This window comes from Pyrgilauda ruficollis, unplaced genomic scaffold (genome assembly GCF_017590135.1).
Source record: "Pyrgilauda ruficollis isolate IOZ18807 unplaced genomic scaffold, ASM1759013v1 scaffold13, whole genome shotgun sequence".
NCBI lineage: Eukaryota > Metazoa > Chordata > Aves > Passeriformes > Passeridae > Pyrgilauda > Pyrgilauda ruficollis.
The window spans coordinates 10,910,839-10,938,401 of NW_024511432.1; the positions used below are offsets into that span (position 1 = coordinate 10,910,839).

Below are 27,563 nucleotides of genomic sequence, written 5' to 3' on the forward strand. Positions count from 1 at the left end.
GGTTGGAGATGAATTCTTATACTTGGGGAAATACAGACCATTTCAGGTTACCCAGAGGAGGGGACAGATAAACATAAATCAATTAGACTGCAATGCCTCAAATTAGTCTCCTCAGGCTACACTGTGAGCAGAGAGGGATCAGCTCCTCTGGAATGATTCAGAGCAAGAAATGAACTTGTTGTGAATCACCACCTTTGGGCTGTATTCATCAGGAATGTCGATTTAACAGCCTGACACAAAAAGGAAAAGTCCTGTTTCCCATCCTCTAACCCCACATGCATGACCCTGTCTCCTCCTTTGCTCCAGGTCTGGTGTTCACCTAATCCACAGCAAATCAGTTCAACCTATTAATGGGTCTGGCAGAAACCTTCTTCACTCCCCCTTTAAAGGACCTACAGAACATTCTGGGGTAATTTCCTGACTCTTTGCATCTCTAAGTTGCTTTTCTGGGTGATCAGAGCACCAGAGGGCACAGGGTAAGCTGCTGGCCTGTAGTACCAAAAAGAGGGAGCAAGGAAAGGGAGAAGAAAACCTAGCAACTTGGACTTCAGAAAGCAACAAGCTATTAAATAAGATCAAGCTGCTAATTAAGTTCACTCATTAACTCAGCTCTTTGAAAGGGTGTCTCCACCTTACTACACCTCCTCCCTATGCACACATAGAATCATTTCATTACACAGGAAGCTGACACCCTAATCCAGTCCCTGAACTCAAATTCAAAAGCTGGCTGGTGTCACATCTGAAGCCAGTGAGGGCTACTGTGAGATCCTGAGCTTCTCCCTCTTTACTGCCCAAGTCCTTTGATTCCCCTGCATGGCCAGGAGCATGAAGGAAGTGAGCATCTAACCCCACAGTTATGCTAGCAGCGTGCTTCAGGGACATGGAAAACAGAAAAAAGTTTAGAAATACTTCCCCCTGCAACAGATTCTATAGATCTGCTGATTGACAAACACCACTGCTTTAACAATCCCAAGAAACTACATGTGCATTAGACGAGCTGTCTCCTGAAGCAGCAGTTCAGCCACAGACCACTGGGCTGACAAGGACAGGCAGCATCCAGTCACTTTCAGAAATGTGTTCAAAACTGGCTTGGAGAGCATGAAATGCTGCTGGACATGTATCTTCTAAACTAAATTAGTGTTAAACGCACTGCTGACAGTTAAAAACAGGAGACATTTTCCTGATGCACACCGAGAGAGAAAAAGCAGCTCTGTTGCCACCTTGAGCATAGACACTGCCTGCAAATGGACACAGACATCCAGCAGCAAAGCTACTGTGTGCCCAAACCTTCACCAACAGCTTAAGCTAATGGTTATAGAGCAAATCCCAACAAAGAGACACATTAAAAACATGCTTCAGACCTTTCAGAATCCCAGAGCCTAAAATCTAAACAAACTATTACTGAGAGGTAGGGAAAACCTAGGGCAAAGGGAAGCTTTGACAGAAAGCAACAGAAGATACCAGTGTCACTGATTAAAGACTCTTTATGAAAACTAGCAATAAATTTGGAAAAGGCAGATGTTGACTATGTACAGATTTCACAAAAGAAGACTGAAAGAAAAAAACCAATTCTGTATGTAACATTTTGTTTTCAGCACTAATATTAACAATGTGATGTTAAAATTTTCAATTTAGTCATCTGTGGAATAAAAAATTAGCTTTTCTTTTAGGGCCAATATCTTCTTTTTGTATTAATGAAGCCAAATCCCAACATAAGCCTTTTCTAACCACATGGTAATTCAGAACCTTCTACTGATACATGCAAGATCTATACAGACACGTGTTACAGTCAATAGTCTTATTTATTGCATTTCTGTACACTTTGCAGAGAACTAATAGCTTAACACTTTCTTAGCATAACAAGTATTGACACAAGTAACACAGATCCTGGGAGAGCAGATAAATAACCCAAGGGTTGCAGGTCAACAAGTTACTTTTTTTTTGTGTGGAATTTACACTGAAAAATTACTAACCTTGTAGGTAAATATAACCCAGTTTTAAAACTTCCAAATATCTGCACCTGAAACACAAGAAAAGAATATGTAAGAAAACATACAGGACAAATTAAGAAATGTTTCAGGCTTCAGAAGACCAAGTTTATTAAACTGCTTGTAAAGGCTGGCTATTGCTACCCTCCATTGGTAGATTTTGGTATTGCTAACAGGCACTGAACACTTCTGTTAAAGCATACACATCTTCAATGTACTACAAACAGCCAATCCTCATCAAACATTAATAACTTTGGCTTTTCTAATAAACAACTACTTTGCAATGTAAAAATTGTTCCCATGACCAAATCTGTCAAAAACCCAATTTGTCAAGAACGCAAGATTTTGAAATGCTTAACGATGACAGAATATTTAAGAAAAACAGTATAAGTTTAATTTGATTTTTGTTTTCATATCTCCAAGTATACCTCTCAGTATTTAAGCACTTTGAAGTTTAACATATTTCCATTGCTTTGCATACTTTAAAAACCCCAATTCTATCATGCCCCCTTTTTTTTTTCTACATTATAAAGCAAGTAGCACAACTCTCTATTTCTGCTTAAACAACAAACAAAAGTTTCATAAAACTTCACATCCCACAGAATTACTTTATTATGCTGGATTTTTACTAGCACTGGAGGTGTAAACCATCAGGTTTCCCCTGTAAGCTTTCCAAAACTACTTAGCCAAGCCTTGCAGGGAGGTTGGACTCATGTGCTGAGTCTCAAAGGGGGGCTGGGGAGACTTCAAAGTAAAAAATATCTACACATTTGGGCTCATTTTCAACTATTCTTCTGATGTGTTTCCTGGAGTCACCTTATACAGACTTGAGTATTCTACTTTAATGAGTCTCATACACCAGCTTGATTGCCACCTATTTGTATATCAAGTGACCCACTTTTTATGTTTTTCCCCTTCAGGATAAGAAAAAGGGGGAGACAAGAAAAGATGATGTTTTGCAAGTGCCTTAATACTTTAGAAGACTAAGAAGCAGTTTGAGTGCTTCTTCCTGATTATTTTTTATCACTTCACTCCTCTTAGCCCCTCACCCCAAGCCCAATAAAAAGTACATACACAATTTAATATTGAAAGTTCTCATAGCTTCTCAAACTGCCAAAGACTGTGAGAGGTGCCACAGTATGAACATCAATATTGTACATAAGCATAAAGGCATCACAAAGCTAAGAATGTAATAATACTAATAATAATCACTATTTTTAATCCAGGGTAGTAATAAAAGTACCCTCTATGAAACTGAGTTTAGTCAAACCAGGATTCATTTGGGCACCAAAACCACCAGAAAAGTGCTTTTGCACAATAAAACAGCCACTGATGGGTTTGGAAAAAACTAAATGTGCTTTCACAATATCAAACAAAATAGTGTGTTCAGCTGAACAGCAAAGAGAGCCTTTACAGAATAAACAACCCTGAAAGTATTCATAAACTTACTGATACAACATATATGACCTTTACCAAAAGGAATGAGACAACATCTGCTCTTGTACAATAATCCGGAGTTTGAGAAACACTGAACTATTAAAAAAGAAACCCACACCCACACTTCAACTACTCTCTCAGAAAAACTGGAAACATGAAAGAGGAAGAGTGGAGAAATCAGAACACAAATTTGAAAGGATTTTGATTTACTATCAATTTGGAATTTAAATAGTTGAAGCTCTGTAGCCATGTAGGTATAGAAAACATCCCAAACAGAACACTGTTATGGCTTGAGATGTTGAGATGGGAGCATCAGTTTTTGTGGTGTGCCAGTGCTGCTGATAATGTTTTTATTGGTTGTGGACAGAGATCTGTATTTGCACTCATAAGATAACTTCAGTCTTCACAGTACTGTAATGACTCCTACTCCTCTATGCTATGGTTACAGTTTATCCCACACTTCTGTGAACTTTTTTATATTAAATTCCAGAGTTCCTGAAGGAACTTTAATTACAGTATGTGTCCAAATACATGCTCACTAAGCACAACAGAACTTGGAAACCCACAAAAGCATGGTAAATTTCTGGTACCAAAATCCCTCTGTCAAAACAACAAAAAATACATCCACAGCCAATTTAATTTCCCTTTATTCTACATCTCTCAGCAGAATTTTCTGAAGTTTGTCAAACTAAATAGATTTCATCTTTCTACCTTCATTCCCAATCATAGTATTTTCATAATTTAATTGTGTGAAATATGTAACATTCCCTCTTTTCAGATCTATGTGGTCACATAGACATGAAGCTGAGGATATCATGACAAATGTATCCTAAATCTGACTGCGTAAGTACTTACTTGTTTAGTAGCTAAATTTTACTACTGAACTTGTCAAAAATCTTTGTCTTAAGAAGTTTTCATGTAAATGTTTTGGGTTGTTTGGTTTCAGCATAATTAAAGTGTTTCTTATGGTCAGAGCCCTGCTGATGCCAAGAACAGTTCTCACTTACTAGGAATGTTTCCTTCTAAGCACATTCCCTTGAGTAAGAGAGCAAATGACACAATTGCTAACTTCTATAAATAAAGTAACAGTTTAGGATACCTAGTTTTACCCCCCCTCCATCTGCTTTTTCAGCCTTTTTCTAAGTGGAACAGGGGAAGGGAAAAAAAAAGGACGTGCTCAGGCACATTCTACATGTACATTCTTCGTATGTTTAAATTCATGAAGCCATATTTTTTCTTTCCTTAGTATCTGATTTTTATGTGTTTATATATTTTTTATGTCTTACCTATGTGTTTAGTGAGAGACTACAAGCTGTATGTTTAACTTCCAAGTTTATTTAAGCTGGTTTGGCTGTATCAACGACTCAAAATGAGCAGCTTAAACATTAACTCATCACTTTACACTACAGCTTGAGCTGAGGACATTGGACCAGATAACACTCCACCTTCTCAGAGCATGTACTCAAAACTTGAATCTTAGAAGTAGCTAAACCAACACAGATTGTCAAAAGATTAGTGATTAACTCAAAAGACTCAAAAATTACAAGAGACTGTCCAAGTCGAACGCAGTTGAGTTCAGTAGTTCAGTTCCCAAGCTGATCTAGCAAAATAAGTTTTAGAAAAATAACACCACAGCAATGCTGTTGTCACCATTCAGTTCCCTTTTAGCCTCCAGAAAACGGAAGGATATACAAAAGGAGAATTCTTCCTCAACGTAACAACTGCAGACAAAATGCAGTTGGGCTTTGAAGAACAGTTACTGACTTGAGAAAAAGGAACTGGCACACTCTCACTCTCTTAACATTTTCAAGCACAGCAGAGAAAGACAGTCCTGGCAGATTTAACTGGCACTAATTGAAAAGTGAACTTAGGTTCACTTTTCAACTACACAGTGTGTGCTTCCTCTCAGTCATGTTACAGCTAAGCTCAGTGGTCAGCTGTCACATGTGGTAGGACTTGTAATTTGCTTCCCCTCCTTAAATACCTGGTGGCTACAAAAAACTTTCAGCAGCTTAAAGAAAGACTATTTTCTCAAAGACGCAAAGCTACACACACACACACACACACACATATATATATGCTACATATGTATGTAAAAAGTTACTTTTAATACAAAAGACTTTTACAGATCAAGCCTGTCCCATAGAGTATCTCTGGAAGCAGTATGTTCTTGTGCCCATTCAAAGGGCTAGTGGTAAGAAAGAGAGATCTCCTGATAATAAATCCATTCACCCAATTAGACTAGTTAAGTTTGCCTAGGAAATTACAACATCTCTAGGTTGAAGCCATCAGTGGTTTTGGTGAAATCCTCTCCTCCAAGGCACTGGCAGGGTGTGGTACCCACACTGTTCCCTACACTACTGCCTGTCAGACCACTACTCCTGCTCTTGATTAGGGTCCACCTGACTGTTTCACTGAGTTAGCGGAGAGCTGTGTAACACCTGTGGCACATGCTGCTCCCTTACACAGTTCCCATGGAAAGGTTACTGCATTTGCTCAAAGAGAAAATTGCCAGATATGTGGAGTAATGACGCAAACACCTCCCTCCAGCTGTGCAAAGGCAGCAATCACCAAGTGGAGAGTGCTCCTTCCATACCATGCTCTCTGATACACTGTCCATAACAATAACCTGCTGGAAAATGTGAGAATATTTTACACACAAACCCACACATCACATACACAGAGCTTATACAGAATTCACATTCTGTCGTATTCTGCCGATTTCTAAAAAGGCATTCCAAAAAACAGGTTAAGAAGATTTGAAATGAACAGTGGATTTAAGTCACTCATGTCAAAACACTGTCTTTTACTGTGGCAGGATCAAAGAGCATTCCTCATACTAGAGATTCTGCTGTCTGAATCTGGTTTGCTATTCTGGCTAACAAGCCCTTATTTTCAGCTACTGTTATCTACAAATAGATGACTACAGCTAGAAATTTACATTCTGGAAATGAACACAAAATTAGTAGAAGAATACAATTAAACTAGATCCAATTATGCCAGAAACCCAACTGTGTCCCCATAAAACCATATTGACTTATAAATGCAACTTCTCTGTCTTCTTTTTAATCTAACCTTTATCAAAAAAAAACCCAAAAAAACACAAAAAAAACAAAACCCCACAGCTCTGCATAGGAGAAACTCTTGTTTTGAATGGAAATGTACTAGCAAAAACCCATCTTCAATGGAAAGAGGCATTACACAGCTCAGCACACAGATCTACAGATTTCTTTCTTCCTAAACACAGACTTGTGATGTTTTTTAAAATTTGTAAAATATATCAATTGAGTATAACTGCCCATTAAAAATACCATGGTCTATGTAATGTGACACTGCTGGTACACCACCTTAACAGATTTATTCAAGATCACAGGTCTTTGGACTAAAAGCCCTACTACTAAACATAGAACTTTCAGAAGACTTCTTTAAACACAACACATGCATACATGTATGATATGTTCCCAATCATCTTATCAAATAAATATTCATGAGACTAAACATTGCCACATCTTTATGCCTTTTCTTTGACTACAGAAGGACTAACTTGTCTTTGATCCTACGTGTGATAGAAAATGTTACCCTCTATTGTTTGAGAAAGAAAGATCACCTCTCATTTCACCAGAAGTCTTTTTATGCTTAACACGGAAAAATAAAACAGCATTTGCAATATTCAATATTCCATAAAGTAAATAGGCACAAAATGTTGCTTTTACATATAAACAAATAAAACCGTATCCTACTCACATCTGCATTAGGCCAGAGCTCTTTGATAACATTTTCTATTCTGTTCACCACTTCCATCCGCATTCTCTCCTCTTCAGGTCTGGGAGACATATACTTATAAAAGTCAATGATTTCTTCATGAAGACTAAGAAAGAAATAAAAAAAGAAAGAACAAAGAGTCAGAGAAAACCCACATGCAAATGAAATATCAACTATTCTAACAAAAAATATTTTAAGCTCCTAGCTCTCCATTTCGTTAAGGGGCAATTTTAGAGCAGCATGCAATTAAAAAAAAAATACACATTCACAACACTTTGTAGCATTTATTTCCACATTAGCTTCTTATGCCAACAGGTCAATATTGCAGTTGATTTGCTAAAAGCATGGAAGCAAACCTAAATCCAAGTGCCTTCAATTCACATTGAAAGTCACACTCTATTTTAATGCCAGCATAACACAGAAATGGTTCAGTCTTCAACTACGAACGCAGCTGTAGCTCTGAGTACACACTTCACAAAAACACTTCCTAGTCAGCCCCTTGGCACCGGGCAGGGAGTTTCAGGCAGCAGTCTGTATTCAGTACCACGCTTGCAAAAGTTGACAGTAATTGTGCCAGTACTAGAGCTGGAAAAACTGCTTCTTTTACTGCTTACAGAAGTCACATAAACTAAAAATGTACTCTCCCCCCATAACCCCAGCAAATATGTAGTACACATGTAGCAGCAATTGCTCAGAGAGTAACTGACTGACAGAGAGTTGACCCATATATAATTTACCATATTACATGTGCTTTTCATTGTAAGTTATGTTTAGCTTGCCTGTAATGAAAGCTGAAATAAAAATGTCTTCATACAGTGCTACAAATTTCTGTGCTTCTGTAGTACCAGAAACACATCATCAACTTGACTAATAATGTAATTCCAGCCACGGAGTAACTAAATTAATTTCATTTGTTTCCTGCAATGACCATTACAGTAATAGCTAGTTATCTTTTAAGAATGTATTGTTTCTAGTTACCAAGTACAACTGCATCTTTCATTAAAGCTCTGAGGGACCATCAGAAGAGAACAATTTATTAGACCAAGCCCTTAGCTGAGATGGGGAATCTAATACTTCCCTACTGCATACACACTTAAATAAATCAAATGTTAATAACTGGAAGCTGTATACAGGTGTCAACAAAACTGATTAAAATAGCCCACAGCTGTGTTTAACAGAGTCAGAGCAGGCAAAGAACTCAAACCACCTGTGTTAAGTTCTTCCAATATTGCAGTGTTATGAACAACACAAGCTTCTCTCCCTCCACTCCCAAGTTAGGGGAACAGTCACAAAAGCCTGGCAGCTTGGGGTGGCCATTGCCATTACTCTCTATAAGGCTAAGAGAAAAACTCATGATAGAGGACATCTCTTACCTCCTCCTACAGCTGCTTTCTTGCTTTTCTTTGGGAGCTTACATCCTGCAGTTAATGCGCACATTCCAAACCACCACTTACAACTTACACCACACTGACTACTCTGCCTTCAGCTTCTCAGCCAGTTCTACTCTTCACTGCTGTTCCATGTGCTGGCATTTAAACTTTCTCACAGTTATCTTCCGAGTGCAAGTACTGGCTTCAGGTGAAAAGGAGGTGATAAAGGACAAGTTGAGCACTTGAATGACCAAGTTCACTCTGTCCTCACTGCCAGTCACGTGCACTGAATTGCTAATTTGTTTCCACATGCTTGACCATTAATCTAGTTTTCAAAACCAAAAGTAACAAGGAAAATAGGTAAACCCCCAATAATTAAACTCCTGAAAATATAAATAATTTTTCAACTGTAATTGGTGAACTAGCTTACAGGAAGAGCTGGGAGTCAGGGTCTGTCTTAGGGCCTACTCAGTGTGGAACTGATCAAGAAACACAGCCCCATTTCTGCCTCTGCTCCTCTGGACTAGCTGGAGCAGACTGGTTACATCCACAAGGCACATGAAAATACTGCCCCAGAGCAGTGTTTTCAGCAAGGACTGAATGCCCGCATGCACTGTGAGGCACAAGGAGCAATACCATGCTGTCTGAGGGCACTAAATGTCATGAGATGTTCTGGGATGGTACCAAGGGAGTATCCCTGGGGAGAAATTCATGCATGGCACAGCACAAATCCATACTGTCCATCATTAGTGGGGGCCCAGCTGCTCTTGGGCTCATGCTTTATGGGAGTTAATTGTTGCCCTGTCCCATCAGGGAACTTTGAAAGAACAAGGCAATCAGAAAAGAGGTCCCCAAAGTGCACAGAGAGCCAAGCCATACACACACTGCAGTTCTCAGGGCACTGCTCTTTATTAACTCCACTGACACTCTTAATCCAGATAATTATATCAACTGCTGCATTCTTTAGAAGCACATAAAATAATGATGTGTTGTCAGAACCAGATGTATTTCTTTCTCTAAACATAAATAACAGATGTCTGCATTTCTCTGAATGGGATCCTTCTTATTCTGAGGTAGTCATGAAAAGCTTTGTGGCAAAACAAATGAAGCTACCTGCAAACACACAAACCTACATTACACGTGCACAGAATGTTAGTAAACACTGCACACGTAGAAAATAATGAAATCTGAGCTTCTTCAGTGACAGAAGAAAGGCTTAAAGACTACTAGAGAGAGTTCTCATCAGCACTCCAGTTGGAAATAGTACAGACATATCTGTGTTTCATCTGCTGCAAGACTCCTGCTGCCAGGACCTCCTGTGCTGCACAGAGCCATGGTGTGTAGAAGGCAGGCAGAAGCTACAGGGGCTCAAGACTACACCTGGATCCATATTTCCCTGCCCAAAAAAGGCTGCTGCCAAGAAATAACGGAATGATTAATGAAAGCCAAGACAAAGAAGTAGGCACACGTGGATTTCAGAGCAGTACAACATGACTTAGAGGCGTGACTCCAATTAATGTGGAGTTAACTCATGCTGTATTGAAAATTAAAACTCAAGGTTATTCACTGTCTTAATCAACATCTATTACAGTTGCTGTTTTTCAAAACAATTTGTTAGGATTAATGGAGTCTGTTTACAAAAATCTCTAGTGAAATTTTCTATATTTAGCCAAAATTAAGATCAAAGAGACTGAGATGTTCTTTTTGGCATCATAATAGTATTTTATTATTTAATACCATTACATTCATCAGTAATTTCAGATAAAAGTCCTTAAAAGGAGACTTGTTTATAGAAGGAAATTACACTGCAATAAACCTGATTTCACTATTGAAAGATATTTCATTTGGCTTTATAGTCATACTGAAGCATACCCAAAACATACGTTGGATGCATGGAGAGAATTCTCTGCCATGCATAAGACCATTAGTTTGCCATTTTTGTTACAGCAAATAGGAGTAAACAAGTGGATCTTTGTCCCGTACTTCAGGAAATCTTAGCACACAGAGAAAGTAAAATAAAAAGCTCTCTTACACTTTCTCTAAATAGGTTCTAAAACAAAATTCTACTTGCATCACACCTGTTTTCAAGTCTGGTAATCTGATTCCATCAGAATTTCACAGCAAGAACAGAATTATAGGGAAGCCACTCAAGTTAACATCATGTCCCACTGAGTGGGACAGTGATGCATCATTAAAAAAATAAACTATAGCTGCAAAAAGTTGTAATCCAAGAATGACTTCCCATGGTAACATCAATGAATAGCCCCACGAGGAACACAAGACTGTGAGACTGAAGTCTTTCAGGTGAAAAGTTGCAGCTTTTGTGAGGAGCAAGTACTATGGAACATGGTACATTACATTACTTTCTTAGTTTGATCACAACTTACTTTATTTTGTAGCACAACTTGTGGGCTCTAAATGTAAAACTCAGGAATCTCAATCTCCTTTACATAAGATGTTGTTCTGGAGTATGAATCTTGTTGCACATCTGGCAATCAATTAAAAACTAATCACGTATGAACAAAATGTCATTTCTGTTTGATACACAGAGCACACAGATAATGTGGCCTAGCACTTCAGCTACCTGACACCTAAACCAGCACAACTCTCCTGCTGCAAGTCCAGAACTGGAACCAAGAGTGACACTGGGAGGGACATCACAATGTGAAACACAAGTGGAGATACTACAAGTGTCACTTCTCTGCACTCTGATCCGGACGCCGAATAAATGAGCAGCCCACTGTCCTCACAGACGGCTTGGAGGAAGCCAGCCTGACTGAAGCAGTGCCCAGGGCTCAACAGCCACAGCTGGGTGAGACCACTCCCTCAGCCCCCACTGTCCCAAGCAGCTGAGCAGCAGAGCCCAGTCCTGCTAAAGCAGAGCCCAGTCCTCCTAAAGCAGAGCAGCCACCAAGGTCAAGATCATTCTGACCCTTTCTGCTTAAGCACAGGATAGCAGTTAAGTGTTGCTTTGTGTGTCAACACCCCGTATTATTCTAACCAGAATAATTGTTTTAATTTTTAAAAGTTCCTGTTTTGGTCATTCTGGAATTGTGCTATACTTCCACTCTCCTCTGGCTCTTTATTCCTCATTTCACAGGAGAAATTACACAGGCATGCATGTTCTAATTTCTCTCATCAGGGCGTTACCCATGGCTTCTGCTCCAACTGTTCAAAATTCTGCTCATCCATCTCAAAGAGCTTCTCTGCCTTGGGCTTATATATTCCTTTGCACACAAAAGGCTATTTGCAACATCACTGAAGATAATTGAAAACAGTTGATATCAACTACGCTCAAAAAAAATCATCTAGTGCTCATGCACTATAGTTTTGTTTTGGCAGGATTTCTGAAGGAAGTTTCATTTGCAGAATGATGAAAATCTAAATTATTTAGAAACTCCGTGGATGATGGTCTGAAGCAAGCAATGAACACACAGGTGACTTTCATCTTCCCAAACTCTCTGCTTTAAACTTCAAGAGTTTAAGGGATATTTGCAACATAGTCCTGCAGCACTAAATGAGCCTTTTGTATCTGAGTTTTCTTTGGATAAATAATTACTAAAGGACAGTGTTTAATTGCCCCTATCATTTAAAGTCTCCTCTAGATTAAAAAAAAATTGAAGGAAACAAGGGGAACTACTGTAGAATTTCAGGATTATACCTGTCTTTGGAGAAGAATGTGAAGGAGGAACCTGAGGTATTTCAGCCACTGAAAGCATCAATACTTAAGAATCCAATCTGCATCCACTCCTTCACTCCCAAAAGAAAAGCTAGCATTGCACAGGAGAGAGAATAACTTCATTTTGAAGCCTCCGAAGCTATTTTACTAAGAAAAAGATGGTACTGGTAAATTCTGTCAACACTTTGTAAGTTTCATGAACTAAACAAAGCTTTACCTCTACTATTCATGACCTACTTGGTTCTGAAATAGTTTTAAACAACAATTGTACTAAGGCAAAGACACAGAAAGCCCAATCCTCACTCTCCCCCTCACAATTGTAATATGGAATTCAACACCTTCCTAAATTAACCTTCAATTTTAACACTGCTCTTCCACAAGCATAATAAAAGATTTTCTAGATTACTATTACCATCTACATGTGCTGAATAAAGAAGTAGGAACAACAGCAGACACTGTAAAGATCACAAATTATTTTCCCACCTACAAACTCAGGCAGAACCAAACATTAGAGTCCTGAAGGGAACTGTAAATATGAAGCATCTGCTGAGGTCCTTTCCCTACCACCTGGGCCTCCATAGCAGACAAATCCTTTTACTATTTGCTGGCTTAAGCTACTGAAAAAAAAACACTTAACTGCACTTGCAGGTGATTTAATAGGCTCTTAAGTTTCATGATGACTGACACATCAGTCCTCGTAAGAAAATAAAATTATGCATAATAAAGGAAACAATTTTCAAAAGCCTCAGAGACTTTGACTATCAATTTTTATATCCTTAGTTACTGAACCATATCAATATATTATAGGTCACATAGTAGCCATAGTTTGAGACACATATGCCCTACAGGAGCTTTAAAATCAAACATCCCAAAACATGTCCATAATAGCAACTTGACAAAACAGGAATGCTTAAGGAGCTGGGTTTTTGATATCACACATTTTTTCTTCAGTTCCCCCATTTGAATGACAGCTTCACAGACCATCTTTTCACAGTTTACCTAAAAACAGACATGCAGAAAAACCAGGTATTCCACTGCCATAAGATTGCTAAACATCACTAAAAATCAGGATATCCACTGTATAAACAGTTTCTAAGGTGCAAATGGAGAATTTCCCTTTGCAGACAGGTAGGCAAATAGGTTTAGATCTGTCCCTGCCCATTGTAGCCCAGGTGTTTGTCACCCCTGCCCGGCTTCCCAGACACAGGGTCTGTTATAACAGGATTACACAAACCAACCTAATCCATCCAGGCAAAGTCAGCCAAGCTCAATCCCACTACCTTTACCAGTTCAGGTAAAGCAGCCACTTCTTCTCAGAGCTGGTAGGAGCCTAAGGAGAAGCCCTCGCCCTCTGAGCCCCCCAAGATGGCAAAGGGTGAAAAGATGCAAGCAGAACTTCAAAGGGCATAGCTACACCCAAAAAACCACCTCTGGTAGCTTTCAGGGTTTACCCAAGAACAGCTTGCCCTTTCTAACTAACATTTGTTCTCTGCTGCGAAATTCACAAAATTGCCTTTTAGGACCAAGGGAGAGCAAAATTTCCACAACTATGTAAATGATTTAGGAACCCTGATCTTACTTCCAGGACTAAAGTCTTTTGGGATTAATCTGATCATGCTGATACTGAGTTTTGAAAACATGGAGACAGTTTGTTCACTTCCACCAATTATGGTGGACTGATTATGCACATTCCTTCAAAAGCTGTGGGGGAAATAAAAAGCCACTAAATTTACCCTACAAGACCTACACTTTCTATCCTGTGCAAATACTTGAAAGCCTATCTCTTCCTCCAATCAACATCCACTGCCCCCAAATCCCTCAAATTAATGTTGTTCTTTTCACCTATGTTCTGTATTTTACATTAACTTATGGGTTTAACTGCATCATAAAAGGCAGTAAAATAGCACTGCTTTATGGAAACAGCATAGTGTAGTAGAGACATTAAAACCCTGGACAAAGAAGAAATGTGGACAGTTCTTTTTAATTATTTAAACTGGTATCTCTATCTTTCCAGTTTTTTATTTATTTCATAGACCCTTTGTTTCAATCAGCATAAGTGCTCCTGATTTGAGCTACTTCTAACTAAAATTCCCAAGCATATTCTTTAGTCAAGAAGTAATGTAATAGACTCTTTTCCTACCAAGGTAAAAGTGAGCATTTTTTATGTGTTTATAAATTTCACTGTGTGCTTAGCCTTCCTAAAGTACACTTGGATGTACTAGAATTCTTCCTACAGAAATTTGTCTTTCAAGAGGGGGAAAAATCTTACTGAACTTTAATTATAAATCAGATGCTTGAATTAGTCCTACCACTAAGTGATTTGAACTAATCCACTGGCTTTTAAATCCATGCCATATGCATTCTCAGTCTTGCTCTTTATTTCTGCAGCATTTCCAGCAAAAACATCAAATGCCAACTGGAAAGACTGTTTTGAGAAATACCCTTACTTCCCACTGCTTTTTTTTTTTTTTTTCAATCACACTGTACATAAAAACAATCTAGCTGAATCACTGCATGTGTGGGAATAACCTTCTATTTCTTCCCTGGAAAGTATCTACATATCATGCCTCCTTCCCATCTCTGTAAGCAAGTGCTGTGAGAGTCTGTTGCTTTTCTTCCCTCAGGTGATGGAAGATGCATTTTGCTAACAGAGGAGTGAGAAAAAAAAAAAAAAAAAAAAAAAAAAAGAGAGGAACGGTTACCTCAACTGATCTGAAAGAAAAAGTACTTACAAAACAAAAAGATGAAGCAGGAGAAAAAGGTTTTGTGCAGCAAAAACAAAGTGGGAAGAGCAGCAGTGGGAAGAAGCTGATTTATTTCATAATGTCAAGGAGTTCAATTCTAGTAATATCTAATTATCTTGAAACACACCAGTAATTCTAACATCTCCTATAAAAGACAGCCACACTGATTTTCTTTAGCTCACTTGCAAAGCAGTATTAGTCTGCTGGAACAGTTGCACATACAGACTACGCAGTTTGGAAACTCATCATTTAAAATACAGATATATATTTTTTCAAAGCCTTAAAGTGCAACTATTAGCATGCACTTGGTATATTCTGGAATTACAGCTTCAGGTAAATTTCCAAACATTTAAAACCACAGAGAAGTTGAAGCTATCTTTTTCCTACAGTGGGGAATTAGGATTTCCTCAACCTGCCAATTCCTTTTGCTTAAAAAAGCACTCAGAAAGACCAAACAACAGTTTATAAGTTTGCTTTAAAACTAGATATTAACAAGTAAAAATAACTATCAGTATCAACAGTAGTTCAAATAATATTAATTAGTTAACCTTTCCCAGTAAAACAGCAACATTTGGGTTTGTGTTAGAGCTGTAACAAAAGCTACAACTACTAAATTACTGTAACACACCAATAGCTCTGACCCCCTCTGAACCAGTACAACAGGAACGAGCAGGGAGTTTTAAAACAAATCAAGGTCTATTACATCAGTTCTGCAAATCACACCAGTGGTGTTGCCATTAAACCAAAGTAGAAGGAAACAGCAGGTCAGGTTATCTGCCTTTCTGCAGTCTCCATAAAGCTAGGCAGCACAGATCTTTATACAGCTCTTGTATATTGCTCCTATTTTGTTAGTGTAGTAAATATTATCGCATAAACAAACAATCTGTGACCTTCTGATAACTGGCACCACATGCTATCTGGGCAGAGGCGAGACTAACACACTCCCAGCAGACTGATGAGTACTGCTGGAGGATAACAGGCTTGGGAAAAAACCTCCACCTGAAAACTCTGATGGGAGCAAAAAACCTGCAGCAGACTTTTGCCACCATGTGCACAGCAGCAGGTCACCCAACAGGAAGCCTGGCAAGCCTTGCACAGGGTTTTCTCACAAAGAACAGAGTGGAGAAAACTCTGCTTCCACACACACAGTGGGTGCTGCCTGGCCAATATTCTTGTTTATGACTTGATAAATTATGTGACTTGAAAGATTAGTTAAATGAAAGAATGGAGAGCAATGTAATTATTAACTCCTGTCTCCTTCCATCAGAGTAGATTTACACTCTCAAATGTCCACTCCAAACAAGCCCACAGCAATCCCTAAGAAGGAAGGGACACTACCACGGTGCCAGGTTTACCCTGCTCACCTGGAAGCCAAGACAAAAGGCAGTTTTTGGGGTCAGGGCTCCCACTGGGGTGCTGCAGCCACACTTGGCTGCACAGATCAGTTACACACCCCGAGCGTGCCGTGCTCGCTCCAGAAACCCTCTGCATGTCCATCTGTGCAGCAAACCTGCTTTGTAACTGCTCAGTAGGCAGGGGAACCAAGAACAGAATAAAACTCTCAACACCTCTCCTTCAGGAACACGGGATCAAACTGAAAATAATTTAATATAAACATATTAAGTCCAATAACTAGCTACAGTTGCAGTTTGTTAGTAACTTTTCAGCTCCAGAATAAGAACATTTTCAAATTAGATCTGAAGTGCCAGTATGCCATCTGGAAAGTCAATGCAGATTCCAAAGCCTCTCCAGCATCTTCTCATATTCACAGTCTTTTGGATGGTGGGGGTTTTTTTTGGTTTTTTTTTGTTTGTTTGTTTGTTTGTTTGTTTTTTTTGTTTTTTGTTTTGGTTTTTTTGTTTTTGTTTTTTTTAAGAGGGATTTCTGCACAGCATTTTCGAACATTCAAGGAATACAAAACTGAGCCCCAAGTTACTTTGCTGCATTTCCTATATCAGAAGTGTTCAAAACTTCTTATGAAAATACCTAAAGCTATTATTACAGTTACAATTAAAACCATAAGGTTGAGTTTGTAGGTTAAATTTCTATTCCCTGAGCAAAATGAAGAATGACCTCAAGTTACGTGTTTTGAAACAAGTTTATCACCCGTTTATTACTTGTTACTTTGGCGACACTCTCCTACAGTACTAATACAAGTTTAGATGCCCTGCTGCCATAGTCAGGCAAAATTAAAATCACAGATGTAACTCCCCCTTTCACTTCTAAATGCTTAAAAGCAACTGCAGTGGGTGCACTTTGAAAGAGAAGGAACAATCACATCCACTATGGCAAAGGTACAAGGAATACTTCAGGTAACATTTTATTTTGATGAATTGTTGTCTTTACAGTAGAGGTGTGCACAGTGAACTATGTTCAGATTAAACAATGCAGTATTCGTTCTGGGATTCATGATTCTAATATATACCTTAAAGGTATATACTAGAAACTGTTCACATTCTGATTTGTTCTCTTGTCCTCAGATACTCTTATTTGCAAGGCAGGATGCACAGATACCAGAAACACCATGGGTTGGGAGCAGTAATACTGCAAAGTATTTTGGAGTCAACAGCCTCCATTTGCTCTGCTTATCGTCACAGGACAGAAAGCTACAAACACTAACAATCAAAAAAGGACACTACCTAAGCAGATCACTGAAAACTGTTTCCCATGGTCACCTCTATCAGCCCAGTGATAAACATGCACGCTTAAGAGCTTTCACATAATGAACTGCAAAAAATGCTTCTTCTTCTTCCAATGTAGGTGACAGATCTCATCCTTCCAAGTACCTGGAGAAGCTGTTCCCTGACTAACCCTGTGGATCAAATCATGGGGTTTTATCTTCTTTATTTCCCCTGAAGCTTCAGCTAGTATATCTGTCAGAAAACTACCAAGAAGCAGTTTAGTAGAGAAGAAAATACTGCACTGGAATACTTCCCATGAGGCCAAAATATTAAAAGAGCAATCCATACTGAAAGATGACCTAGTAAAGATTTCACACAGCTACCTCAAGTGCTGGGTTTTGCTTTGACATGAAGACAGAAGAACCATGATGGAAAAAGGGGGACATTTAATGGTCTGACTCAGACCTAGTATCACAAAGGTGACTACTGAAAATCACTCCAGGATGGGGCATCCCTCACTTGGCACACCTGCTCACACCATCCACAAGAGCATTGACACATTTGTGCACAGAATAACAGAAGCAGTAAATGCACTTCCATTTGAGAACTTCCAACAGAAGTAGCAAATGTAGAGTGAAAGGCTGTGCAGAGCTCTCAGAAACACCCTCAAGATTCATCCAACTCACTTGCTAGAAACAGTCTCTAAAAATAATTTGAAGATTATGTGGAAGTGTCCTGTGTACCCAAAAAATGAGTAGAAGATGCAGTAGTGACCAGTTGTAAGAAAGGTATAAGAGGGTCGCTGTGAGCTCCACAAAGTGCAAAATCAATAGCAACTGAAAGAACATGCTTCAGCATGCCTGCAGCAGGTTTGCTTCAGAGCACCAAAGGCTGAAGTGAACTATCACAGCATATAATGTTCAGTGACTTGCTGCCTACAGGCAAATACCACACTGCACAAAAAACAAGGGAGGAAGTTTGTTAATACAGTTATTCTCTTCTTTACTCCTAGGTACTTCTATGCCAGGAGCTGACACTGTTACTTACTGCCATTGAAACTTTATCTCTTACCAACTGTATGTGCCCCTTGTCCAGGTTGTAACAACAGCAGCTTCAGAAGATCACTGGTTAGTTCAAATTTAGATAGAAAACAATGCACATTATGTACAAAGTAATTACAAGACAGCAAAAGAAGCAGAACTGTACTGTCCTTTCTGCCTCATCTCAAAAACTACACCATAGGAAACAATCTAACAGCTTGATGAGGCAAACTTCTCTTCCACCTGATGCTGGAAGTAGAGGTACATGTAAAGAAGCTGCGTATTACCTCAATAACAAACTAGTTCTTCAAGGCAAAAATCAACATGAAAATTTTCTCATGTGAGTACCTGCCAAGCATGACTACTAGAGCAGTCATTCCCCATGGATGAATGAGTGTAAGATACCGAGTCTGAAGCACAATCAGACGGCTGAGTATGTAGAAGATTCTCAAAACACATGAGTTGAATCACCCAACTGGAGAGTGTGACAGAACAAAGCAAAAATTAAATAAAATTAACCTTAGGACCTATTTTTTTTCAGCCTGACTCAGTATTGTGACCTAAGACTGTGATCTGCAATCATGACCATTATTCAGATCAAGACAGTTCCTTCACCACACTATGTTTAACTCAATACTTGAACTGGCAACTGTGGAAAGCTTGTCAACCAGGAATGCCTCTGAATACATAAGAGATAAAGACAGATGCAAGGCACAAGTCCTTCACACCACTTTCAGAAATTATATGCATACTTTAAATTAAAGCCAAAATCTTACTGAGGGATAAGGGGGAGGAATGCAAATGCATAGAAAGGAGTATACTTTTTATAACAACCCTGTTGAAATGAAACAAAAAAAATAACCCCTCAAAACCAGAACAAAAACCACTTGCTTTTTGTAGCACACAGGAAAATATAGCTGTTCCTGAAGTAACATAGGAAGTGAACAGCTCTAAAATTAACAGTGAGAATTAAGAAAGCTTAAGAAAGTAAGTTATCACACTTCCTCAGTCTAGCTTAAACACAGCATCAAGAGGTCAGGCAGGGTCAACAAGCTTTGATTAAGGACTCCCTGTCTTGAGACTATACACCGTGACTCATAACAGAAAGATCATCACCTTAGTCATCACTCAAACTACAGCACAATATTGCTGCATGCTGTATTTTAGAAGACATTTAAAGAAAGGCTTATCTAGACTTAATATTTGTGACAGGTTAATGCAAGTTCTTTCAGGTGTTACTGCATCCATAAACAAAGAAATTGTAAGGAATCACATGATATGTGATGGGTGTATTTAAATGTAACTGAAAGTAAATCTACACTGAGTGAAGGTGATCAGCCAGTGTTGCTACTCATCTGTACAGCTCTCACTTATCATGGAATACTACTCTAATTTCCCTGATTTGCAAGTTCTAGAGGATTTTAATATTTGAATTTGTCCCTTGTTATATTCTATTACTTGTAGAATCACAATACTATTTCCTCCACACTGTCTTAGCATCTTGAATAGTAGTGTTGGCTACTTCTCCAAGAAGAGATCACACCAACAACACAAGTGTTGGTGCACAAACACCTCCACACAGAGTGGAGGTGCACAAACACTGACTTTGATTTTACGTCTCTGCTACCATTGCTGTCCAGTAAAAATCCTAATAAAAGCAATGCAAAACAAAAAAATTGCACAATGCATGCAATATGGTATGGTGATGGAAAATACCACACCACAAAGACTTCTCAAGCAATTGTAGCAACACTGTGCCTCTCTCACTGAACATCACTTTTGAATAACTCAGACGTAGATGCCATACCATGGAGGACGTTATCAGACTCTCAGAGAGGCTGATCTGGAACGAGGCCTGCCAAATAACTGTTGTCATGGGAGGAAGAAAATTAACAAATGCTGTTGCATCCCAGCACAAGACAACCCCAGCCTCAGTCAGGCAGCCAGTTCACCCCCACTCTGAACTGCTGTTCTAGAGCTGCCCTCCCACCCATGACCCACCCTGAGAGCCTGGCACCCCAAGGGACACAATCTGTGTGGCTCAGTGTCACACAGATTTTGTGACACAGCTTTAAGGGTCAGGAAAACAACCATCAGCGACAGGCAGGATCAGAAGACCTGTACTGAATGAAGCAATACTGACACCTTGACTGCACAACGATGATAGAACACACCGGTATCACCACTACAAAGTTACTGGGAAGATTTATACCGGCTCTACTGATGTGTAGGAGAGAGTTTTGTACAAACCTATAAACAAGAGTTCTGTTCCCTTGATTCATGTCTGTCTCCTGTTTTGATATCCTAAGTTCATAGTATTGCTGGAAAAAAAAAATCCTGCTGTGTTATCTATTCCTTAAAGTTACAAAATGATTAAAGTTCAAATTGCTCCTTCTATAGCTATTTGCAGCCTAGGAAAAACATCTGAAGCTCATATTGACTTCAGCAGTTTTCCTCTCTTTTTCTTGCTTATAGAAGTATTTCCTTTAGCCCCTTTTTCTAGGCAAAGGCACAGAAAGTAATACTCCAATACTCATGACATTTTGAGCACTCTTTGGCTGTTCATCCAAAAAGACAATTCAAAAAGAGAAACACTCATAATTTAAGAATTCTCAGCATGTTCAAATAATAAATTAACATTCCAACTACCCACTAAGAACAGCAATAGCATTTATTTGGTTATATGCAAATCTTATGTATTATGCAAGCTTTTCACTGGTTGTGTTGCTCTATCACTACCAGCACAACTCCCTCCCTTAGCACAACACCTAAGCTGGCTCTAGGCCGCATTCTGCTCCTGCTGCCAGTTCCAACATCCAGCAAGGAGAGCACAGGAACCACTGTTTTACATCACATACAACATAAACAAAAAGCTTTGAAGCAACAGTCATCTCTGAAATTTTGGCATATGCACGATTTTGGGAGAACATACACTATCCTGAAAGATGCGTTCAGAACCCCCACATGATGAGATCAATAAAAGAGAAATATTAAGTATTCCTGTTTTACCCTATTCTATCATTTCAATAGCAAAGTTATGCACACAGCTTCTGAAAACCACATTTAAATTTTCCAAAATGAATTCCCAAAGTGAAAAACAGACTTAACATTTTAATTTAAAATAAATTATTAGAAACGGACAGGAACAAAGTATAATATGGAGATAGCTGAAAAAAAATTGAAGGGGAAAAAAAAAAGTAATAATGTGCTCTCATGATACAGATTTCCATCTATCTGTGTTTCCCAGGACTCACAATATGATACCAGGCTTCCTAGAACTGACCTTATGCTAACAGTTTGACAATTAAAAAGTAAGAGCTACAACCCCAATATGGTTTAATAGAACACTAAAAAGATTCAGGGTGAACAGATCCTCCTTCTTCAATGCATACTGCTGCATGAAACACACAGCGGCTCTTTGGAATCAGCAAGCACACAAGAGGGAATGACACACTCTTCCTATTACTTAATATAGACATCTCCATCTACCAAAAAAAAGTCTGCCAAACTTGTGTTCCTTATATAGCCACTCCAAGGTAAATAGGTATCCAAATCTCAAACAGAAGATATGAACTGGAGAAAACAGAACAGTTCACAAGAATACACCCACATGCTGTTCCCTTGCACACACAGAAATCAGCAGCCTCTGAAGTCCTCGTTAAACTGTTTAAACAAAACACGCCAAAATGTTGGCCCTATTCCAAAATCCTGAAACCTCAAGTAATACTGTTATATAATATTCGCCATGTATTTCTCAAATGGTTTCATCAAAGTGCCTTCAGTCCACATCTTCATCCCTAGTAAACCTGTTTTTCTCTCCCAGCCCTTCCAAAAGAAGTGATTTCTTACTACAGGAGGCTGTGGGGAAATATCCGCTTTCGCTTCCATACAGCACAGCTGACTGCCTCCAAGAACTGCACAAGCTGTCACAAGGGTACTGCCAGGAGGGTGCTGTGGCATGACTCAGGACGAGACAGAGTGACAGTGGCTCTCCTCAGACGGGTACAAGAAAGGATCTGCACTCCAGTCACATCCCTGCACTTCCACCTCACAGCCGGCACACGCAGCTACGGAGCGAGCACAGAGTACTGCTCTAGCAGGCTCTTTCACGAAGCAAGCAGATTTGCGTCTATGGATTTTTCCAAATAACTCCTTTTTACTGTGATGTTCACAGTGAATTCACCTGCAGCTTATGTTTTAATGTACACGAGTTCACCAAATCCAAAACACGTGTAACTGTTCTAACAGAGGGTGCATGCACACACCTTGCTGTTTCACCAAAAGTCAGAAGTCTGTGCACAAAGGTGTTTGTTTCATCTACATTAAACTTTTGTGTCAAATAATGTAACAGTAAATCAGGCAACAACCCTGCATTTGATTTAAGTGCTTAAGAGTATATGATGAAAACCAACACAAATTATTAGATTTCCCCCAAGTCAGGCATTCCAGCTGGTTTTAGATTTTGCTGGAGGTTCACAGACTTGCTCTGCTTACACCAGCCTCAGCTCTTTCTATTTGTGCTCCAGCCCACACGGAAATTGTGCTCCCATGGCTGATACCAGGCAAGGGCCTGAGCAAAGAGAGCCAGGGACATGCAGGGTAAGTTATGACAGTCAGACAGCTGCCCTAATGTGGCTCCATGTCCTCTGGTCAGCTCACACCTGGGACAATGGGTTTGTGCCTGCCTTAATGCACTTTGCTTCTTTCAAAAATGAGACTAAAACATCTGAGAAGCTGACAAACTTCACATGAAAAACTCATAACTGAATTTCTGTAGCAAATAATGGCTTCAAGCTATTTTCTTCCCTGAAGTACTTATGGTTTTATTTCATGGTACCCTCACAATCCTGGGCAACATGCTGAGAACCCTTATATAAAACAGCACAAGTCTGCTCAAGTCTGTGCCAACCAATTCAGCAGCGTGGGAGTGTGTGCATGTCTGTGTGCAACCCCCTCCTGTGGGGGTCACGGGATTCTCTCCCTTGCACGGCAAAGTTTCCATCAGTACTTCAAAACGTGCATTCAGTATTTCAAAAAGCAGTTTTCTGTCTAATCCATGTTTCTTCTCAGCAAATCACACCACAAATTTATCTCCTTAAACTCACATATGAACTGAGTTCTTGCCTTCAGCCGCAGATTACTGTGAAAACAGCTCCCTACAGAGTCCCAAATCCACACCTCCTTCCTGGGAACTGTGTAGCACTGGACTCTTTCCTTTGGCACAAGAATCACAGAAATCTACAATAAACAGGCCAAACTTAAGTGCAAGTCTTGATTTTTGGGTTTTGTTGCACTTAAGGCTTCTCATTTCAGCAGTTCTTTTCTCACATTTTAGCCAGGCTCAATCTAAACACAGTGAAAGCTGTAAAATAGCCACTTTAGTATCCCAAATACTTTTTCTTTCTTTCTAATTATGACACTACTAACATTATTTACTGCTGCTCTTGGGACACACACAGAAAATCCCATCCAAAACCCCCAACCCACACATCCTCCTACATCCTTGAGTTTTGCTACTAACTACCCTGCCAAGGCAAACCCCGTTTAACTCTTTAAAGCTTGCATTAAGTCAACAGTAACATCATTCTCATGCTGTGAAACTTTTCATCCATATTCTGCATTACCTGCTCTTTTCAGAACTGCTGTCTGATTACAGTCCCCAGAGGATGGAGGACATGGAAGCTGTCTCAGACTGGTGCAAAACAACTTGCAGGCAGCACTACACAACTGATTTACAGTGATATTTCACAAATCACCATGTTAAGAGTGCCACCACACAGGAGAGTACCTGTCATGCAAACACCTGCATTATTAATAGAACTGCAAGACTGAGAACTCCGACTAAGGAAAAATATTACAGATAAGCCAGAATCACAATGTACACAACAGCACCTTTAATTCCAAGAGAGCAAAAACTCCCTTGTATTGAATGTATCTCAGCACAGGAAAATGTTAGGAATAAGTGCATACTTCGGAAAAAAAAATCTAACTTGAAACCAAACCAAATACTGTTGTGGGTTATTTTTTAATTATTTGACTATCTCTTTATATGTGTACATAACCTTAACTAAGATAGTATATTTCTCAATAATAATTTAAAAAAAAACTTGGCAAAAAAAAAATTTGACTGAACAGCTACTTAGCTTCTAATCAAAATCTCTATTTCAACATGTTTACCTTACCTAAATCTTTAGACAGCTAGTTGCACACTGTTATGCATTTACATAATCTGTTCAACTTGCTCAAAATTATTGGACTGGTTTTCCAGAGAGCTGATCAATAAAATTGCATATTCAGAGCTAGTTGTGCACAGCCATCCACACAAGTGACATCCTTGCGCTGGAGATGTGAATGCCACATGTCAGCTTTCAACTGCGTTTGCCAGCAAATCTGGTCTCATCTTCATGAAGGTGGGACTGTTCCTCAATTCTGTTGTATTCCAAAGACTCAAAGTGTAAAGTGATCAATTTAACAAAATTACAGGATGATATATAGGGAAATGCACTGAGAGCCATTACTACTTTCTCACAATTTGCATAGTAACAATCAGGGAAGAAAAAGACACCTGTTAACACACAAGTAATGATATAATAGCAATGCTGGTATCTTTTTTTTCCCCATTAACTGCTAGAACACAATTTTGGAAATTTACATTGGAAACAACGAATTTAAAATATTTACTTTAGCAACAACCTCATTTGCTAGGTTACAAACCTCTCTATCCATGCTTACTGCCCAGTGTCTCAAGATGCAGACAGATGCCTTAGAACAGACAGTTGTTAAAGAGAAGCCTGCAGTGGGGAGAGAAGGCAGCACCTCAGGTCACACCACAGGTCCAGGAGGCTTCAGCCAGCCTTGGCAGCAGCCACTCGGTCACAATGCAACCTTCACAGGACCTAGGCACTGTTTAGGCTTTCCTAGGAAGCTTCTGCTCCTTTCAGAAATTATTTCCACAATTTTTCATTCAAGATTGTTAGCCAACAGCCTCTAAAACTTCTTAAGGCTTTTTAAAAAGGAAACTCCAGTAATTTAGGAAAAGCAATGTAGGGGTGTATTTGAGATACATTCTCCCTTGCTCTGCTTTGAATAAAGGAAATAGCTGAAATAGAAGCTCAGCATCATGTAAATATATGCCACAAACTAGACAGTCAATACACACACAGACTAAGATATCTGAGTATGTCTTGATACTGCTTTAAAAAAACTCCACAAGGGCCTACCACTTGGAGTTTGAAACCGATTCCACCTAAATTTAATTCTAGCAACACTTTGAATACTTTGGCAAGCTGAAGCTCACTCTTTTTTCACCCCATTATTATTACTATTACTTTATTGTTGAAACTTACCCTTTTCCACCCTATATCTTCAATACAGAAAAAAAATTACAAATTTACAAGACAGAGAGAGAGCAAAGCACTTCTAAAAATGTTCCTCAGCCTCCAAGTAAATAAGTTACAAGACAGAATACAACCAGAGTCCAAAAACTAACTTAAAAAATTCAGTACTTAGTAGGTTCTACACACGTTACTTTTAAATTGGAAAGTTCCAAGGTACAGTGACTAAAACACTTAAAATAGGACACTTCTGCCGTGTCATTTTATGAATTATTATAACCCCAGCAGTAAAGGTAACACAGGAGCTGGCAAGGAAACAGGTAGCCAGAGGTGGTAATAACTAGTCTTCCAAAACAATCAGCAAATTTGAACAGTCATTTTGACAAATGTTACAGAACAGCAATTTTGGAAGGCAAAGAGGCTGTTGCTTTCCTGTGTGAGGGGACTGAAGGACCCTTAGGTATAAGCTGAGCACAGAAAAACTCATGCAACTAAATCACTACAGATTTCTAAAATGAGCTCTGCCAGGCCTTCAACTCTTACCATACACCTCCGTCATCTAGACCCTGAAGGGTTCAAGGCAAAGGTTATGTTTTGAAAAGCATGAACTTTACAAAAAAAATAAAAATCCACAGACCAAATGGCCTTTATCCAGGGCACTGCCCATATCAAAAGCCATCAATGTGCTCAAAAAAAGGGGAGGGCTCAAACCCGTAAACAGAAGATATGTGACTGCCTGCCCTCCATCTCCGTGGTTTCGTGCAATGCCAACTGATGAGACCTAAGCTAACACAAAAACACTGATGACAAAATATTCAGATCAGCATATGCATTCCATAGTCAGAGATCCATGACAACCATTAATAACCCCACAATAAAAACCACTGCACACTATACATGCGTGGAAGTTTATTTCTGAGAGCAGGTGCCTGCCTGCATGCATACCTTCTCAGTCAGGTCTCAGAAAACACTCCCCGGGAAATTACCCAGTCTGTGCACTTTCTTTTGACACCAGCAGTTGATTATTGTTTTTTTTAAGTTCTAGTCCCTACCACGCATTTGTTCTGCAGGCAGCACAAAGGGTTCGAGGTGAGCTTGACAGCGCTGCAGAGGGCAGGCGTGCCGACCCTGTGCCTGTTCCCCGGCCCTGTGCCTGTTCCCGGCCCTGTGCCCCGGCCCTGTGCCTGTCCCCGGCCCGCCGCACGTGCGTGAGGAGCGAGAGCAGCACCCGGCGCTACAGCAGCGACAAGAGCGATCACAGCGCGAAGCGGCGCTGACAGCGGAACGCCGTGTCCGAGGCACCGGCCGGCAGCGTGTAACACGTGCACGGGCGGTGACAGCGGAGGGCCGGCGGGGCCCCGGTCCCTGCGGATAGGCGTGCCCGCCCCATCAGCATGCACACGGGCACCGCCGCCGCACGCGTGTGGCCCCGGCCCCGCGGAGCCGCCGCCCCGGCGGGCGGGACGCTGGGTGCAGGGGCTGCCCCGCACAGGCCGCTCGAACACCGGCGGGGCGTAGCTGTCACCACGGCCGGGCGGCGCCGGCCCGGCACCCACCGCCCGCCGCCCCTGCCCAACCCCGCGGACCC

General features: G+C 39.9%; 1 protein-coding gene across 1 annotated transcript in view; it reads right to left on the reverse strand.

Annotated features, from left to right (window-relative positions):
• Positions 1 to 27,563, reverse strand: part of TENT4B (terminal nucleotidyltransferase 4B) — a 39,381-nt gene that overhangs the window by 10,954 nt on the left and 864 nt on the right. Inside the window, exons 2-3 of the mRNA XM_041458929.1 lie at positions 7,170 to 7,293; positions 1,974 to 2,020 (exon numbers count right to left, since the gene is read on the reverse strand). Of these exons, the coding sequence (XP_041314863.1) occupies positions 1,974 to 2,020; positions 7,170 to 7,293 (171 nt within the window). The remainder of the gene's footprint in view (positions 1 to 1,973; positions 2,021 to 7,169; positions 7,294 to 27,563) is intronic.